Source organism: Tiliqua scincoides, chromosome 7 (genome assembly GCF_035046505.1).
Source record: "Tiliqua scincoides isolate rTilSci1 chromosome 7, rTilSci1.hap2, whole genome shotgun sequence".
NCBI lineage: Eukaryota > Metazoa > Chordata > Lepidosauria > Squamata > Scincidae > Tiliqua > Tiliqua scincoides.
Genome location: NC_089827.1, coordinates 52,425,635 through 52,445,210, shown reverse-complemented (window position 1 = coordinate 52,445,210; position 19,576 = coordinate 52,425,635). Strand labels below are relative to the sequence as shown.

The following is a 19,576-nucleotide window of genomic DNA, read 5'->3' as shown; positions in this document are numbered from 1 at the left end:
CTTGTAGAATGTGTTAAAATTGGAGTTTACCACTAAAAGATTTAAGCAGAGTTTGAACAAGGGCTTTACTTCTCTATAGATTAATGTAGGAGGAACAAAAGTTGGCCAACATATCCTGTGGGTAAAAGTCTGGTCTCCAAATAGGATTCCATTTGTCTCATTTTCAATCTGCTCTCAAATAACTGATTTTTTTTTTTCATTTTCATTGTAGGAAGCAATATTTTTTGCCCTAATTTAAAACCTTTGGGGTTTTAAAAGTGGTCAGAAGACATGCAAGGCAAAAGATGTATTCTGGGGTACCAGAATAAACATTAAACCAGCTGTTCTCTTAGTTTGAAATACAGAAGTATGATTTTGGTTTAATAATGTATTTAATGTTCGAGGGCCCACAAGCACACAACACGCATGTTAATAATTCAGTTCACTGCAGGTCTAGAAAATTGGTTTATATCTAGCAAGGGTAGATGGAGCACTGCAGTTTAAAAGACATATTTTCTCTTCTTGCTTTTACAAATTCAGTTGTGTTTCAGACTGTAAAATCAACTTGAATGCAGATAGCAACTTGGCCTCATAGGAGTAAGTGGGAAGGATATGGGCAGGATTAAGGGTGCAATCCTAACCAACTTCCCAGCACCGGGGTTAGGACAATGCGGCTCCGAGGTTAGTGAACAAACTTGAGGAGGCCTCCATGACTGCCACCCAACTGCAGGATGCAATCTACTCCCCGTTGGCACAGCTATGCCAGTGCTGGAAAGTTAGTTAGGATTGTGCCCTAAGTCATTTTGGGTGTTCAAGAGAGCAATTTCAGTAATTCACATGGTATATATGATTATAATGCAAAATCACTGAGAACGGAAAAAGCTGATCAACTCACTTATTTTGTATATGAATTCATGTACATCTGTGTACATGAAGCCAGCAAACTTCTGTTGAATTCTCAGTTGCCCCTTTCATACCTTTGGAGGATGTGGCCATAGAGCAGTGATAGAACACATGCTTTGGATACAGAAGTTTTCCAAGTTCAGATAGGACTAGGAATGACACCTGTCTTCAACCTTGGAGAGCCACTTGCAGTCAGTGTTGGCAACACTCAGCTAAATGGACCAATGGCAACTTTGGCATATTCACACATTCTACTTTCTACATCCTGATCTCCCAGCCAGTTATCTCTGAACCCCCTAAGTTCACACTGCAAGCACTGTAGAGAAAGAGAGAAGTGCAGGCATCCCCCGCTCATTTGACAAGTGAGGGACTAGAGCAGTGGTGAAAGGTGGAAATAGTTGGAAATTGGAACCCAGTCTTTTTTTGTTTACAAATGTTGCTTCCAATGTGTTTATAGCTACCAAATTGCAAATGCCTTTACTTGCAAATTCCTGCTGTCACACAAAGATTTCTTCAAATGTATTCTCATTAATGCCTTCAGGAATGGGAATATACCTGGAACTATAGTTGGTGCATGCGCTCTCTCTCTCTCTCTCTCTCTCTCTCTCTCTCACACACACACACACACACACACACACACACCCCAAAACAGGTGGAATCACCATGTCTTATGCAAATCAACATGGGGGAGGGCAATGTTAGCCTTTAGAACAGCAGAGAGAGGTTGAAAGAGCAGAGCATGTGTTGAATGAATGAGTTCTGGGTACAATTGAAATGTGTTGAAAGAGCGGATCGTCAAAAATGAACCGTCAGAAAGCAGGGGATACCTGAACTGATTGATTGATTGATTCAAGCAATCTGTTTTTGTGGATCTTTTCAGCTGACAGGACATGCCTAATTATTTTTCAGCAATATTTGTGGCTGGGCCCCTTAGACTGAGCCCTGGAAATCCCCTGCTGACACTCCTGTCATCACTGATTTTGCATGTATCTCTCAAGTTCACATCTCTTAGAACTCAAGTTCAGATGTTACTGCTGTGGCCTAGTTGCTGCCAGAATAGCCTGGAAACTTACTGTGCGATTGGGCTGTCTCAAGCAAAACCGATCCAGGTTATGGCTTTGCGTTGGTTAAGGGTGTATTCTTTATGTTTCTATACTGCTCATTCTGAACAGCACTTGTTTGGATTTGGGTAGCCAGCATCAGGAAGAAAGTTGGGAAACCTGTTATTTGTAAGAAGTAATGTCTCTAATACAGCTTGTCTTTTCCCTCCTTTCTCCTCTCTTCCCTGTCCCTTCTGTCTATTAGTCTGAAGTGTCCTGGATACCCAACAAACACTATTCTGGGATTTATGGGCTGATGAAGCTGGTTCTGACAAAGACCCTCCCTGCCAACCTCGAACGAGTCATTGTACTTGACACAGACATTACCTTTGCAACAGACATTGCTGAACTATGGGCTGTCTTTCACAAGTTCAAAGGTATCGTAATGGCTTTCTTTCCCTCCCCCCACTCTTTTTCTTAACTATTCAGCATGTATAAAGTTCTTTGTAATTTGAGTTGACTTCTTCTCTGCCTACTGTTACTTTCTTTTCACAGACCAGTTTACTGCCAATTCACTTGCATACCAGTAATGTACAGTACCATGTGAGGATTCTTTCTGCATGAAAATAGTGCTGGGGAGTAATGATAAACAGGGTACAAAGGAATGAATGTTAAGTATGGGGAGGGGGGATAGGGCTGTGGATCTGCCTTAGAGACTAGGCCAGCCACCCATTAGGTTGATACTGAGACAGGAGTAGGGAGCTTTATTGGGTGTTTCTAGCTGGATCAAGTCAAGAAATCAATAGCAGAATGAGAATGTGAATGACAAGATAAAGTCAGAATGCAGCCTTGTGGCTCAGATATAAACCAGGTAGCAGTATTTCTCAAACTGTGGGTCAGGACCATTAGGTGGGTCCCCCATTCATTTCAATATTTTATTTTTAATATCTTAGATTTGATGCTACCATGGTATGTAACTACATTTGTGGAAATATTACTGACCTGTACCTTTAACCAGCTACCATGTATATTCTTTTAACAATGATAGTAACTAGGACTTACTTCTGGGGAAGTGTGGATAGGATTGCAGCCTAGGATTGTGAAAAATTTTCCTGCTTGATGATGTCGCTTCCATTCATGACGTCACTTCTGGTGGGTCCTGACAGATTCTCGTTCTAAAAAGTGGGTCCCAGTGCTAAATGTGTGAGAACCATTGAGGTAGGGGATCTAGTTGAAGAAGCTGGTGCTGACATCTGTTGTGACCTTACAGAGCGGAGGCCAATAGGAGGTGGTGAGTTTGACAAAACTCATTTAGGAATGCAGTGAGTTCAGTAACCTGTAGCAAGGTCACTGAGTGCCTAAAACTGCACATGCAGAACTGATACAGGATAACTTGCTATTTCATATTTCACCTTGATTTTTGTAGCAAAGCCCAAATTGAATCTTATTCCTGCAGAGCAGAATGCCTGGGAACTCGCTTTGGTTAGTGTAAGTTAGGAAGGCAGTATTTATTTACCTAGATTACTCCTTCCTGTCTCTGTTAACAAATTGATAAGGCACCTGCAGGTATTGGATATTCAATATGCATATTCAAGAGTGCTATTCATATGCTTGCAGTTGTGTTGCCTATTAGGATGTTATTCCATATTTTAATGAGGGCATAAATGCTTTTGGAAAACACAATGTAAAATGGAGTTACCCAAACTTGTTAGAAATGTCAAGCAGGTTTCTCACTGCATTTAAAGGGTGAAAGAAATTTAAGGGTATCAGGCTGTTATCTTCCTCCCATCATCTTCTCAGCTTTTTGAATATTCACATCTTGTTTGTTTTTATTCAGTACTGTTTCCTTCTTTATGGCGACTGGCACTCTCTATACATTGACTTCTGTAATATGAGTAGGAATTGCCTACACGCACCAAGCATCATCTGAAAGGAGCCATCTTTAGTGGTTGTTTTAGGTTTCTATTGTCCCTTCCTCAGCTTTCCCAGTAGGAAGTCTCACAACAACTTTAAAGACTTATTTGGGACAAGCCAGTGAGCTGCTTGAAAGATACTTAACACGAGGGTGGCAATACTGTCATTTAGAAGACAGTTCCTCCTCTGTAGGGGCCTGACACCATATTCTACTCCATCCTTGAGGGCAATTTTGAAGCCATTGACTTTCTTACTAGAATTGTTCAAGCACCCAATTGTTGGTTAGAATTGTCTGTCTGGTACAAATCTTGTCAGAATGAGTATTGTTTGAGCCAATAAAAGAATTTTCACAGCAGGAAGTTCAAGGAGGGAAAGAGCTATCTTCCAAGATGCTAAAAAGAAACAGCCCTGCTAACTCTGTTCAGGTTTACATAAGAGAGCAAACTCTCTCAGACTCTCCTGAGGATCTTGCAAGTCATCTTAAATAAACTAACCACAAATTATGGTTTGAATTGGGAGAAATTCATGCTTTACTCAGGCGTGTCAATCATCAAGCTAAAGTTTGCCTCAACAATTAGCGACCCTTCATCCCTCTGTGGTTGTATGTTTCCTTTTGCTTAAGTCATCCATAAAAGATGTCCATATATATCCAGTTGACTGAAACATAACATTCTCCTTGGACTGTAGCACTTCAGAAGCTAGGTTGAGAATTTCATATTTGAATATGCATTATTTTTTAAAAAGAAAGGAACATATTGGACACTAAAACCTTTCTCTCTGACTAACTTTCCACGAGTAGGGAAGTTTTGATATAGGGGAAACGTTGAAATATGCCTTTCCGCTCTTATGATTTTAAATAGTACAGTTCGAAGTGTACTGTGCCATGTCTACGTTTTCATGGTTCTTTCTGTACCACAGGTAGATTAACACCTAATGTCTCTGCCCCCCCCCCCAAATGTATTCCTCCATCAAACCTATTAGATTTGATGGTAATTCTTCTCGCTAAAAGATGGAACAATGTATATAAAGTAGTTATGCTGGTTGTTTCTCACCCACAAAGAGATTCTTCTGCCATATATTCACATTCGTTTTTGACCATTTGCTTCGAGGCCTGTTAATCATGGCATTTCTGTGGGGTTTGTTGGTTGCAAGGAAGAAAGCAATCCATCTGCAGGTGGAAAACACTGATACCCAGAAGACACTAATGGTTCACTCTCATAAGGAAAAGACATTGACCATGCTCTCATTGTGTATAAACCTGCTGATTTCTGTGCTACATTATGGCATGGGGAGCAGAAGCCTAGTGAAATCTGTCCTAAGCATTTTAATATTTGAATTTTTTTCTTTGGAGGGAGCAGGTGGTGTGTTTATTATCTTCAGATCAGGGCACAGTAGTATCAGACATGAACCATGTAGGTTCTGTAACCTCACTTGGCTAAACTCCTCCAGCAGATATGATCAGCAAAATTAATAGATCTGTGACATTTCTTCATGCTGGGGTGATTTGCATGGACAATCCATATTTCTGTTCCTCTGAGCTTTCATACAGAAGTCTGGTTAATCACCCCCAGTTGTCTACTGGCAGTTGACATATGCTAACCTTGCTCCAGTTTGCCCGTTGACAGAGACTAACAGGATTACAGAATCACATGGAAGAGATGAGTAGTTACAGATGGTGAGTGCAGAAGAGCCATAGGTCATTCACTTGCTACAATCTTAAGGAGAGAAAAGGAGGAATATCACACTTGTGAAGCTTGCTAAGTGTGTCCTACAGTCTTGCTTTATGTTTCTATGTGTGTATCTTTGCAGATGTGTGTGTTTTTTTCCTTAAGATGCAGTGCTTGCTGCAGCATATATGAAGCTATAAAAATGAAGTCTCTAAATATGGAACATAACAAAATAACCCAATAAAATACTAACAATGGTTAAAATTAATCATAGGCAGTTAACTCCGAAAATTACATACTCATGTAGGGATTTTGGCATGGACCCTAAAGAGTGTCACCTAATCTTGGTACATGGGACTGGACATGAAGTCAGGTTCTTTAATAGACAGAAGAGCAAAGCAGTCATGTCTCACATCATTGGGGGGCATGGCCTCATCCCAAGGGGGGAGGACTGTGTCAAAGGGTTTACCTTGAGACATTATGGCTGTTCTCTCCGACTCTTCTAGAAAACCAGGTGGGGACTCAAAGATGTGGCTCATGGGAAAGGGTTTGTTTAAAAGAAGGTTTCACACTTTGTATGTCCTATGCCAATCCAATTTCATTTCGTCCCAATACAGATTGGTGTCCCTGGGCAATCCTGACCCCTTTACTGTTCTTCTCAAAGACTCTACCTGTGGAGCAGGTCTGCCTCTCTATGGGGGACTAGCCGACAACCCCTGTGGACCAGTTCAGGAGGGAGCTGGCATTGCTAGTTTACCCTGGCCTGGCGGGTGGGGGTCTCCCTGGATGCTGAACTGTCTTGAGAAGGTTGCCTGTCCTGCATGCCTCTGGTCCACCTGGGGCCTCTTCCCCTGGGTTCTTCTTTTTGCCTTCTCCTCCATCTCCTGTTTGTGCTCTTCCTTCTCTCCTTTAGCATCTTCTGCTTCTCTGTTCTTCCTTCCAGCTACCACCCCACTTTTTCTTCCTTTTATTCCCTCTAGGCCTTTCCTCCTTCCAGGCTCCGAGGCAGTTGCCATCTCTGTTGGCCTGACCTCTCACAGTGTTTCCCTCCTGTAGGATCTTGCATCTTGGGAGACCTCAGAGCACCATCTTCCTCTGGCTCCCCATGGCTGCACTCCGAGGCGGGGCTACACCATTATATTTCAAACATCCATAGCACCTGCTAAAGGCTGTTTCATGTATTAAAAAGCAGTGAATGCCAATTTGCCATCAAGCAAATGCTCAACAGGAAGCCATAATAATAATAATAATAATAATAATAATAATAATAATAATAATAAACTTTATTTATACCCCGCCCTTCTCCCTAAAGAGACCCTGATATGATAGTGTGTTTGTATGATCTATGTGTTCTCAAAGTCACTGTTAGTCACAATCACATTTAAATTTTCTATGCATTCATCTAAAATATGTGTGAATTGCCAAGATTCTCTATTCTTTTTTCTCTTGTGTGTATGAAACCACTTCGCCCTCTTTCTCCTCAAAAACAGCTGACCAGAAGGTGATGCTGGCTGATTTAAAAAAAAAAAAAAGTACTGACATCTTGCCAGGTAAACATGGGCTACTGAACTTGTTTGCTTTGCATCAACAACTCAAACAGTAATAAAAATCTGTTCTGACATCATAAATACCAGAAAAGGTCACCAGTGATTTGGGTGCAGTCACATGTGCCCGCAGCTGAGGAGAGATCAGCGCATAGTCAATCCAGAGCTTCAGATCTTTAAGCTCTCAGCATATGACTGCCTTGGTGTATTGCTGTGAGCGTCTGAGGTAGCCGTCTCAGTATGTGCAGTTATTCAGCCCTTTTGGAAGGAATAAGACGTGTTCCAAAAGTCTCCATAGTTGGCTTGTTGGTATTTCTCAAGAAGCATTGCCTGTGAGAGAGGCAGCCTGAAACAGCCTGCACAATCCTGCAAGATCAATCAACAGGTCATACACCCCTGCTGGGAATTTGACACTAGTTGTGATAGTGACCAAAATGTAAAAGCTGTTCCAAATGATCAATTGGATCAGTCTGGAGGGAAGTTCAAGCAGGATCATATCCATGAAGCAAAAGGAAGCAGAAGTCAGTTATGTATAGGATTATGTTCTAAGTAGGTGGTGTAGTGGTGGAAGAATTAAAAGGAGAGTTAGCAACAGGTTGTGTTTGGTACTGCACACAGTCCAGAAAACCTAACCTAGAATTTGAAGCACAAAACAAGCTAAAATCAGAGAAAGGGGGAAAAAAATTATTTCGAGTGCAGGACCATAGATATCTAATGGTTGGCACTAGCAATTTTCAGCTAACCTGGATGCCCGGACAAAGAGCTCTTGTTAAACTGACATGTTTTTATAGAGAGAACCTGCACAGAAGCTTCTTAGTGTTGGTCAACCTCCACAAGCAATATAAACCTGCATGGGATTTTGTACGACATTCCCTTTGCACCTCTGTTAAACTTTGGGTGTGCCACAGAGAGTTTAAGTGAGTGTTGTAAACCCAGTATTCTTTCCAAGGATTCTTGCAATTGTTTTAGGGTTTGTGATGCAAGAAATCTTTCATCTGCATGTCCTATGAAATATGCAGTTCTTTCACCCCAATCCCCAGAATCAGTTTTATGTGTCATCTCCAAGATAAACAGATGAGTCCCTGCTGTCAGAAGAATGGCAGGTAGGTCCTTTGCATAATTTATATAAATAATGGAATTACGCAGCTCACCCAGGCTAATTACCGCAAGCAGAAACACTCTGCTCCAAATGACCACCTGTATTTGAGGTGCACATTTGCTGGTGATGCTGAGCAAATTTGACATCCAATTTGACATCCAAACATCTGAAGACATTTCTGCAAAATCTCTTGAAAAACATTCCTGGAGCTTCTGAAATTCCTCAGAGCTTTAACTATGGAAGCTGAGTTGCTGTTTCAGGCATGGTGAATTGGTTGCAGTGGCTAGGTTCTATAACAGTGGTCTTCTAAGTCAGAAGATAGCCATCTTAGAATTTCTCCATGTAAAAATCAAACATTTCTTAATTGCGTAGGTCTGTTCATTCCAGGAGCAATATTGTTGCTGTTCCTCCATAGCTGCTTTCAATGGAACTATAGGAACAGGATAACTGTACTAATGTCAGAGTCTCAATCAGTGGGCAGAATTGACATGGCTCTTCCTACGTGTTTGCTACATTACTGGAATGTCAGGTAGCTGTGGCACAGGTTTAGATTCAACAAGGTTTAGTTACCAAACTGGACCTTATACACAAGTGCTGCATAGATCAGTAACTATGTCTAGTTCCAGGCTATTCTCCTTCCCTATATCATGTTACCTCTCCTGTGTTAGTAGACAGGTGCAGGGATGTAGCTGCTTGCGACCTACACCCTGTCCATTCCATCCTGAGGTTGGTTTCAGTTGAGATGGTAAATCACCACCCATACTAGAGGGAAAACTAGACAGAAGGAGGCTGCCTTGAAGATATCTCCCTCCTGGTACAGTGGAGACCTCAAATTCCCTAAAGTGTTACTTAGAGCAGAACAGTAACAAGGACTCACATAGCCTAATACTATCCAACTTTCCAGCACCAATGCAGCCCCGAGATAATGTTCTCTTATCTTTAGTAGGCTTTGGTGACTGCCCCACCCCCCCCCTCCCTTGGTTCAGCTGCTTTGGTGCAGGATTGAATAGGATATGATTGGGCCCACAGTTTGGGAAGACAGGGCAACCAACTCCTTCCCAAGTGAATTGGGACTAACCTGGTTAAGCAACATAAGGCCCAATCCTATCCAACTTTCTAGCACTGGTGCAGCCCCAATGTAACCCCAAGGTAAGACAGCAAATGTTTCCATACCTTGAGGAGGCCTCTATGATTACCTCCACACCACAGGATGCAGTGCATGTCCCATTGGCACAGCAACACTGGGAATGGAAAACTGGATAGGATTGCGCCCACAGATAGGAAATTTATTAAATCACCAAAATAAAAGGGGTGAGTGGTATCTGCGTACAGAGAATGATGAAGGCAAAATTTCAGGATTTGGTTTTGAAAGTAGCCAGAACTTTTATAGTCCAGAGGTTTAAATATTACCAACACTGTCATAAAAGCTTGTGTGTATTTGGTATCAGGACTGCTAAAATTTCAAAAAAAATTGTACCAGTACAGATCAGTAATATAAGTAGGTCGCATTAAGGTCTCTGGCACTATTGGCAATGAGTAATGCTTAATATTTACATTAATCTTCATATAATGGATCCATAAACCTTGTTTTGTGACCTGATCTTTCATTATTGAAGTTAATAAGTTAGTTTCTATTCAGCCAAGCATCATTCAGCTAAATGACTGGCAATTCTTTCTCTTTTAAGTAATTTCAGTGTATTTGATATAATCTCATACAAATAATTATCCAACAATTTCATAATGCAACTTCCATGCATACGAATTGAACTTCAGCTTCCGTGTAAGGACTCTTAAAAATAAATTGGCTAAAATTTAGTAATTTAGTATATAAATACAGTTTCGACAAAAGCAATCACTTTTTGTATTAGAATCTGTTACTGCAAAAATGTGTGCAATAATAGCCTACCTAACCTCCTGTAATGCAAAATCAGTGAGAAATAGATTGTGTTTAGTTGTAAATGATTTGCCATGCATGTTTAAGAATCCTAACCTTCAGTGAGAACACAATCTTGCTGGCATCTGGTAAACGCAAGACAGCGTACTCCCACTGCCCAAGGTCTCACGGCTTGGCACAGTTCCCGGGGAGTGTGTGCAGCAGCCGTGCTGGAAAGCTTGCTTCGTGGACAGAAACACAGCACAGACAGCAGGTGTTTCACCAAACATGTATTTACAGCAGATACAGTGCAGTTCAGTACAGGCATTCAGCATTGGTCCCATGCAGGGAACCAGAGCTACTCACTGCCACAATGTTTAGAGCACAGTGACAAAGTGCTCTGCAGCCATCCATCCAAAAACCCCATTGGTCCAGCAGTGGCTGCTTTGGCTTTATACAAAAGCTGGCCAATGGGTGCCTGTTTCAGGGCAGGCGTGGGCTAATCAGCCCCACCCATTTCCACCTTTGTCTGTAGTCACTCTGCAGGCCATCAACTAGCACCTGCTGAGTGACTCAGCACTCCTTGCCTGTAGCAGGCTTTTGCTGCCTCTGCTGGGGCCAAACTTTACACAGGCCTCCTGTGTCAAACCCAGGGGCATCCTCTAGCCACCCCCAGCCAAGGGATTGGACACAAACCTTGACAAATCTTTCTTCAGGAAAATTGCTAAGAAGCACAGATGGATTCCATCAAAGATTTTAATTGGTTCTTTAAATCAGTTAAAGCCAGTGATTTAAATACAATCCACCTTAGTTTTATCAAATTCATTTACTTCAAGGGGCTGCACTGATAATGTTTACATGTTAGAACAGGGATTCCCAAACCGTGGGTCACAACCTGGACCCTCCTATTTGCCCTTACTGCAAATAGGAGCCATTCCAGAAGCTGAATTACTCAAGAAGTGAATAATTCAAAAAAGTTCAGTGCTTCTGCGGGCCATTCTGAGGCCCACAGAGACCTGTAGGGTGGGTCGCCAGCCCAGCACAACCTAGAAGAGGCCTTCCCACCCTCTCGGTAAGTCATCCCTGCATCTTTTAAAAAAAAATAAATTATTTTTTCCCAAAACAAAATAACAAACATGCACAACATAAACACAATATTAGAGGGTGTAAGATATCATACATCACTGTAACTAATAAATCATTACATATTTCCTAATCCAGTTCCTCTTCTACGTTAGCCTCTTAATATCATTTATCATTTATCTATCATATCATATACATCATATATATAATACATTCATCTAAATACCCTATCTTATACTTCCACAACTTTATTTTCAACCAAGCATAAAATAAATTCATTACTCAATCTATATCGGTTTCACTGTTGATCCAAGCACTCTAGAAATCTGTCCATTTCTGCCACATTCATTATTTTCTCTATTCATTCATCTTTCATTGGGATCTTTGTGTCTTTCCAGTATCTAGCATATAAAATCCTCACAACAATTAATATCATAATCCAATATCTAACATACTAAATTCTAACAACTTTTAATATCCTAATAATTACATATATCATTTATCTATAACATCCAAAATTAATATATCCTCATGACTGTATACATATACGTAAAAATCCAAAGCAATATCACCTAAAATTAATTCTAATTCATTAAAATTATCCTCTAAAATTCTAACATCTATTAATATCAAGCTAACTAAAATTTTTATACATATTGCATATCACCTATAAAGCTTATATAAATTCTCATTGATATCTAATAAACTTTAATTTCTAACATACAAAATTAGCACATTACTATCTTTCTTTTTATCTATTCCCTTGTCTCCAACCTAAATATCCACAGGTCTGCCAAATCTCTTCTCTAGACTTTAACTCTCCATCTTTTTTTTTCCAATAAATTTCACATGAATTCCTCTTAACAGATCACCGTTTAATGTACTCGCTCTTCTTTCTAAACATCTTGATGAGTCATCTCCTTCACTTGATCATTCCAATCTATGTTAGTTGGTTGAAGAATTTCTTCTTCCTTCACTTTATCAATCCAATCTGCATCAGTTAGTCGAAGTATTTCTTCTCCTTTCTGGTCTGGTGACTTTTGAATCTTTATCTTCCAAGCTATCTCCATTAACATTGTCTCTTCCAATTGTTTGTTTTGTCCTGTCTCCAATGTTTTGGATTTATCTTCCATTTCTTTGCTCTTTTGTTGATCCTCTCCTGTTTGTTGCGTATTAAACTCATTTGTCTGTTGAATTAAGATTTCCAGACTAATTTGGATTTGTAAATATTTATTTGCTTGTTGCTTTCCCATTTCCAGTACTTTTTCCATGATCCTTTGTTTTTTCTCATGTGATTTGGATATAACATCTTTGAGTTGCACACTAAGATCATTTAATTGTGTAGTTAACACATCCAAACTAGCTTGAACCCGCAGATATTGTTTTGTTTGTTGCTGTCCCATCGCCACTAATTTCTCTATATTGTCTTGTATTGTCTGCTTCCATTCTTTCCCTTTCGGTTCCTCTTGTGTTAGTTCTCCCAAGCTGGACTCTGGGGCAAGAGAGCTCCTAACTTTCACTCCTTTTCCTGTTATCCTTTTTCTTCCTTCTTATATCTTCTTTCTTCTTACTTCACTTGTCAAGTCCTGTACTTGTCCTTGTAGTGTCTTTTTTAGTCCACTAGATGTCCCTGATGTTTTTATTTCTGTTGTTTATATCTTATTTCTGTTATTTATATCTGTTTCTATGTCAACTGCATTCCTTTCCAGGACATAATCAAAGGAATGTAAACAATCAACCACTTTTGCAAAACAACAAAAAAAATGCAGGTCTCCAGCCGCTCTCCATAGGTGCTCCACCAGCTCTCTGCAGGAAAACGAAACTGAACACTCCACAACAATAATTATATTCCAAGTCAGTTAATTTATAATCCAACAAATTTTAGATTTATAAAGTTAGAGTTATGCGCTCGTATTTCCATAACAAGCTTGGCAGGTCTCCTCCAAAGCTTCTTCTCACATCAACAAACAAATAAGCAGAGAAAACCTCCCCCTCCTTCCTCTTCTCCCAGGAGGGGGAAAGCATGCCCCTCCTTCTCTCTGGCAAAAGCTTAATCAGGCAGTCAGTTAGTCAATTCATGCCAGACACACACAACACTCACTTGCTTCTTTCTTCCCTGCTTGGAGCCTTCTGATTAATTTCAGCATTGAATCCTAACCATCACTGACATTGATGTTTGGGTTCCCTTGGAGAAAAAACAGTCCCTGGCTGGACCCTTCTTCTCTGAAACCGTACACCATCAGTAGGATCAAGGCCTCTCCTGACCACTGATCCTCGGATCTCATCAGACCCGCGATTTTGGGAATAGCGTGTTTTCCAAGAGCTTTCCAGGAGCTCAGAAAAACGCGACCACTCAGCCACCTCAGGCCCCCCCCAGTCATCCCTGCATCTTGACCCACCATAAAGTGGTGACCATAAAGTGGGTCATGGTGCTGTGAAGATTGGGAACCTCTGTGTTAGAAAATTGGTTCCAGATCTATGTGGGGCTTCCAAGACTATTTATTTATATTCCAACTTTCCTATGCAAATGCTCAAGATGGCTTACAATTCAAGACTTAAAAAAATATACAATATATAAAACAGTAGATAAAGTTATACTTGTATTGTGCAATAGTATTCATAAGTCCAAAGGGAACTAGGATTTGGGACCAAATTGTTAAGCTTACAGTGAGAGAGCAAAATGCGATGACCACTAGGAGACTTGACCAAAGTGAAATGGAATTGACTCTGCGCTGTGTGGTTTACAATCTAATCTCGACTTTGCTAAAGTGATATCATGTTTGTTCTGGTTTGCGTTTTGTCTGCTTTTCAGCATCCTTCTGAAATATGAGCAGAGATAAACCTCCATAAAACATTGTTGCATTTTAATTGACATTTAATAATTTCCGGAATGTTGAAATTTGAAACTCATGGCATTTCCTCTAGGCAGGACCAAACGAATTGTAATTGATTCATAATGAATTCCTATACATCTGAAATATTGATCTGAGTGGCATAGGATATGACATGTGCCTTCAGATACTGGTGCAACAACAGCTGTGTACCACAATAACAGCCCTGCCGTCGTAGCCTGGCATAATGCTGTGTAGATGTCCTTCCATTGCCAGTGCAACTGTTGCCTGGCTAAACCCCTGAACAGGAAGGAATGCAGGTGGGATGAGGAGTTGACAATGTATGTACATATTAACCCCCCCCCCTTAGATGATGGATACACCCCCAAATGGCAACAAAATGCTACACTGGTGTCAAAGCTGGCTTAGGAATTTGATAAGCCATAAGAACAATGGGGAAGGAGGAAGTATCAGAAAATGTCAACGCACTCCACCCTGCCCTCTTTTCAGTGGCAGGGCATAGGATACAGACCGCACTTCCCAGCCAGAAACATAACACCCACTCTTGTACTGAAGCCCCCACCAGAGCTCAGATGGCAGGATGTGCAGTGTGAGGCTACATCTCTCTAGTCTTACAAAATGAACCCAGGATCCATGGGGATGGGAACCATGGGGAAAGGGCATTTTATGCACAAAGAGAACAGGTTGCACAAACAACCTGTGACCCACATAAATTCGATAAGATCATTTAGTACTCATCTTCTCAGAGTTCTTACCACAGGTGATCAGCTCCATACACAAACACCCAAGTGAAAACTCTACTTCACTACCTCAACGGGGAGCAAAGATAATGGACAGGTAAGGAATAGAGGGGTGGCTTGCTCGTTGAGCTAGCCATATCAGCATTGGCAAATAGTATGCAACAACTGTAAAGATACCATAGATCCTGAGTGTAGTGAGAAGGAATGTTAAATGATTGTTCAGCTCATGGGTCCCTAAGACTCTCTAAAAAGACTTGCAGCAAGCCCTTTAATGTCTTTCTCATTTTGCTCCGTAGTCCCAAAGAAATATCAACCTGTGTCACTTCTCCGGTTGAAAGGCAATAACACTAATGCAGATTTCAAAAATACACATTCCTATGCATGTCTGCTTAGAACTTGGTCCAATGGAGTTCAACCTAGCATACTTCTAGGTAAGCATAGGATTTACTTTAGGGCTTTACCTTGTGAGATTACCTGTAAAGCAGTCAGCACTGATTGAAAAATGTGCTCTGACAGCACACTAATCAACATGCTTCCAGGAGCACTGGCGGAAAGTCCTGTGCCATGCCTCTCACATCAGTGCTTCCCCCACAGCTCACCAGGTAAGTCATCGGGGAGGGGGGAAAACTGGGCAGGGAAGAGTGAATCGGGTCCAGGAAGGTATGTCAAGCAGCAGCGGCTGCCCAATCCCATCCCCTGTCCCAAACGCGATCCAGCAGCACGGGCCTACACAGACCTGTGCAAGCCATTTCGGGCACAATCTTAGGCGTGTCTACTCAGAAGTAAGTCCTATTGTGTCCAATGGGGCTTACTCTCAGGAAAGTGCGGATAGGATTACAACCTTAGATAGCGCAGGTCTGAGTAGATCTCCTCCCCCCCCCCGGGTAAGGAAACAATTGTTCCCTTTCTCAGAGGAAGACTTCACAACTGCCCTCCCCACCCTAGAATGCAGCAGTGGTCATTTTGGTGCCACTGCGGTGGTGGGGGGGGGGGGGAATGGGTAGGATTGGGTTGTTAATAGTGCTGGCTATCAGGCTGTGAACTTCAGTGTCTTGTTCTGTGCTGCGTACCTGAATTTCTAGAGCTCCCCTAGGGCGTTTTAAATTCAGAGACTATACAACAGAAGCACCGCTTTTCTAAAACCTGCAGTGGTCATGTCCATTAATTACATAAACTACAACAGAAGTTTTCATGTTCCTGCTAATTAAGGAACAGCATTAATGACTCTCATTTTTGTTATGGTATGTGCAGAAGTCGATAGTATGTACCAATCAGTTTAAGGGAAAGATGAAACCCACAGAGTATATTAATAAAGGATCTCCTCTATGGAGAACTCGTGCTCAGTCATTTCGTGAGAATGGATGATGGCCGGATCCCAAAGGATCTCCTCTATGGAGAACTCGTGCAAGGAAAGCGCCCTACAGGTAGACCACAGCTGCGATACAAGGACATCTGCAAGAGGGATCTGAAGGCCTTAGGAGTGGACGTCAACAAGTGGGAAACCCTGGCCTCTGAGCGGCCCGCTTGGAGGCAGGCTGTGCAGCATGGCCTTTCCCAGTTTGAAGAGACACTTGGCCAACAGTCTGAGGCTAAGAGGCAAAGAAGGAAGGCCCATAGCCAGGGAGACAGACCAGGAACAGACTGCACTTGCTCCCAGTGTGGAAGGGATTGTCACTCCCGAATTGGCCTTTTCAGCCACACTAGACGCTGTTCCAGAACCACCTTTCAGAGTGCGATACGATAGTCTTTCAAGATTGAAGGTTGCCAACAGAACAGATATTAATAAAATAGGCAACTATTAAAATAGCTTTTAAAAGCCTGGATTTTTACAGGTGTGTAGAAAGTCACTTGCCTTCACTGTGTAAAACAATCATGGTCTCTCTTCTGCTGAACCTATATAAGGGTGTAATACTTGGGCGAAAGATGGTTCACACTTCTTAGTGTCACCGTATGTACTCTAGGACAGTGCTGGTCATCCACAAATGGGTCCCGATCCATGACAAATTTCCAAGAAAGAAACAATAGTTTCTTTCAATAGTACAAATATGATACACGGGCACTGTCACACACCCTGGCACACGGGGGGGGGGGGTGAATGGCCAGCCTGCCACATCAGATATTTTGAGAAGCATTGCTCTAGTCTAGGCACACATACTAACATATACATACTTCCACAGACGTGCGTGTGAGGGATCTTTATGATGCACCCACACTTATTTGGGCACTTAACGAGTTAAAATAAGAGAGAGGAGTTGAGAGTCACTGAAATGTGGTTTATGGAGAGATTAATTAAAATATTACACGTGGGGGGACGCAATACATTTTTAGCTGAACAGGCAGAGGCTATATAGAAATTTCTGTGTTTTATAACTCATTAGCACTGAAATGTGCTGCAAGGAGAGGGGAGGGAGAAGTGGTGGTGAGGAGGAGAAATTGATGGGGTGCCCACTTTGTGACCTCTGAGCGGGGGAGGAATAGGCCTGGAGATATGCTTGCAAAAATTTTAACTAGAAAAGGCAATAGATCGTATGTTTCTCTGATTAAGAAGGAGGCACATGTGTATATCTTAATGAGCCAAACTGCTAGAGAATTTGCCAAACTACAGTGAAAATCTTTATTGCTCTGATCAACCTCAGCAGAATGAAGTGATAAACTTACTGAACAAGTTTAAATATACTGCAAGTTAAGTATTAATGAATGAACATCTTCTGATGCCAGTTGAGGCTTTTTCAATTCAAGAGATTAAGACTGCAATAAATGAGGTAAAAATGGATAAATTTCCTGGATTAAATGGGGATTTTTTTTTTGGGGGGGGGGGAGTGAATTGTTTCTGCATTGTTTACTACCCCAGCTGGACTTCATGAAGAAATCAGAATAAATTTTATCTTCAAGTAACGATTGGTTTATATGGTTAAAACTTTGACCCTGAGAAGATTTTTATATGGTAAAATAATTGTAGCATAAAATTTCACCTGTTTCTTGTTCAAATTAGCCATACCCACAAAGTATCATATGTTGTTTTACAACATTTTTGACCCTGACAAGATCTTTGTATAGTAAAATAATTGTAGCAAAAAATTTCACCTGTTTTCTTGTTCAAATTAGAAATATCCACAAAGTATGTTGTTTTATATTTTTTTTTACTATTAAGTATTTTTGCCACTCAGCAAACAAGGCTGATTTTAGGTAGAGATAGTATGTATTTTCTGAACAAATCTCACCACCATTTCTCGAAGCAGGCTACCTCAGAATGCCAGGTGCAAGGGAGGGGCACCAGGTTGCAGGTCTCTTGTTTTCTTGGGTTTTCTCTGAGGCTTTATGACTCACAAGTGAGTCGAGTCAAGGGCACCAACTCAGCGCAGTTATACCTGGTATCTGCCCTGGTATATACCCAAACATCCCTGGTATATACCCAAACATCTCCTCAAATTGGAGAGTCTTGGTAACCTACATAAGCACGAAACACAAGTATAACAGATACAGGCATGCACCACTTTACAACCTGCCACTTAATGATGGACCGAATATATGACAGTGGTCAAAGCACAACAAAGAGGCTCTTAATGAGGCAGTCCAGTCTCTCATAGCCTGCAGCAGAGTGTCTGTTTACACAACAAAGAGGCTCTTAATGCAAGGAAGAGGCAATTGGTCTCCAGTAGCCTGGGCAGCCAGTAAGTGTCTGGCAGGTAGTGTCTTTTTACAACAAAGGCACTAGATTGGGCTGAATGTTCGCTTAACAACCTAGGGGGCAATCCTAACCCCTTATGTCAGTGCTTTCCAGCACTGGCATAGCAGTGCCAATGGGACTTGTGCTGCATCCTACAGTTGGGTGTCACTCACAGAGGCCTCCTCAAAGCAAGGGAATGTTTGCTCCCTTACCTCAGAGCTGCATTGCCCTTATGTCAGTGCTGGAAAGCACTGACAAAAGGGGTTAGGATTGCGCCCCTATTCACATAACGGGGTTTGGAGAATGTATCCCCTTTGTTAAGTGGCGCACACCTGTATTTTAAAGCAAACAAATCCACACTGACTTTATTTGTCTGTATTCAGTCAGCATTCTTAGTTTGCATGCACTAAGAGCAATTACAGTGATGCCTCGCAAGACGAATGCCTCGCACAACGAAAAACTCGCAAGACGAAAGCGTTTTGTGATTTTTTTGGTGACTCGCAAGACAAATTTTTTTATGGCTGTGCTTCGCAAGACGAATTTTTTTGCATTTTTTTGTTTTGGTTTATTTTAAATCGTGCTTTGCAAGACGAAAATTTCACAATACGAAACGACTCGCGGAACGAATTAATTTCGTCTTGCGAGGCACTACTGTATTTCAGAATTTGTAAATGGGAAGTTAAAAGAATGGGTAGGTAGCCAAAAGAAATGTGGACAGAAGAGACACCAGCCCATCATGCTGACGTCCCTTAGCTTTAGTTCTGTACTGCTTTGCCTTGGAACCTGCAAGAAAGACCCCAGGAATAAGACCCCCTGGATCTCAAGTTTGATAGTCTACATGGAATCAAGGAAGTCAGATATTTTATAAACAGATTTCGGTGCCCAGGGTGCCCCTTCAACAAATTGCATGCTATCTCTCAGACACATGGTACTTTCATTGTTCTTGGTGAGATGTATGCTAATCATTTAATAGTCTGTTTTCTTTGAGCCAGGCTTGTTCTCCCTCAGCCACAGTACCTCGGCCATAGTAGTAACAATCCATATTTCGAAGGACCTGAGGCTCGGTTCCTTTTAGAATGCTCTTGCCTGAGGTTTCACCTTGTGGGTTGTACATTGCAAATCACACCTCTAATGTTGTGCTTGGCAGCAGCAAAATTTACATAGTATATGATAAGACGCAAGGGCACTTCTGCCTTGCAGACAGGAACTGAAAGC

General features: G+C 41.5%; 1 protein-coding gene across 2 annotated transcripts in view; it reads left to right on the top strand.

Annotated features, from left to right (window-relative positions):
- The window catches only part of LARGE1 (LARGE xylosyl- and glucuronyltransferase 1), a 389,408-nt gene that overhangs the window by 248,203 nt on the left and 121,629 nt on the right, over positions 1–19,576 (top strand). For both annotated transcript variants that reach the window (XM_066633915.1, XM_066633917.1), the window contains exon 6: positions 2,188–2,359. In XM_066633915.1, coding sequence (XP_066490012.1) covers positions 2,188–2,359 — 172 coding nt within the window. The remainder of the gene's footprint in view (positions 1–2,187; positions 2,360–19,576) is intronic.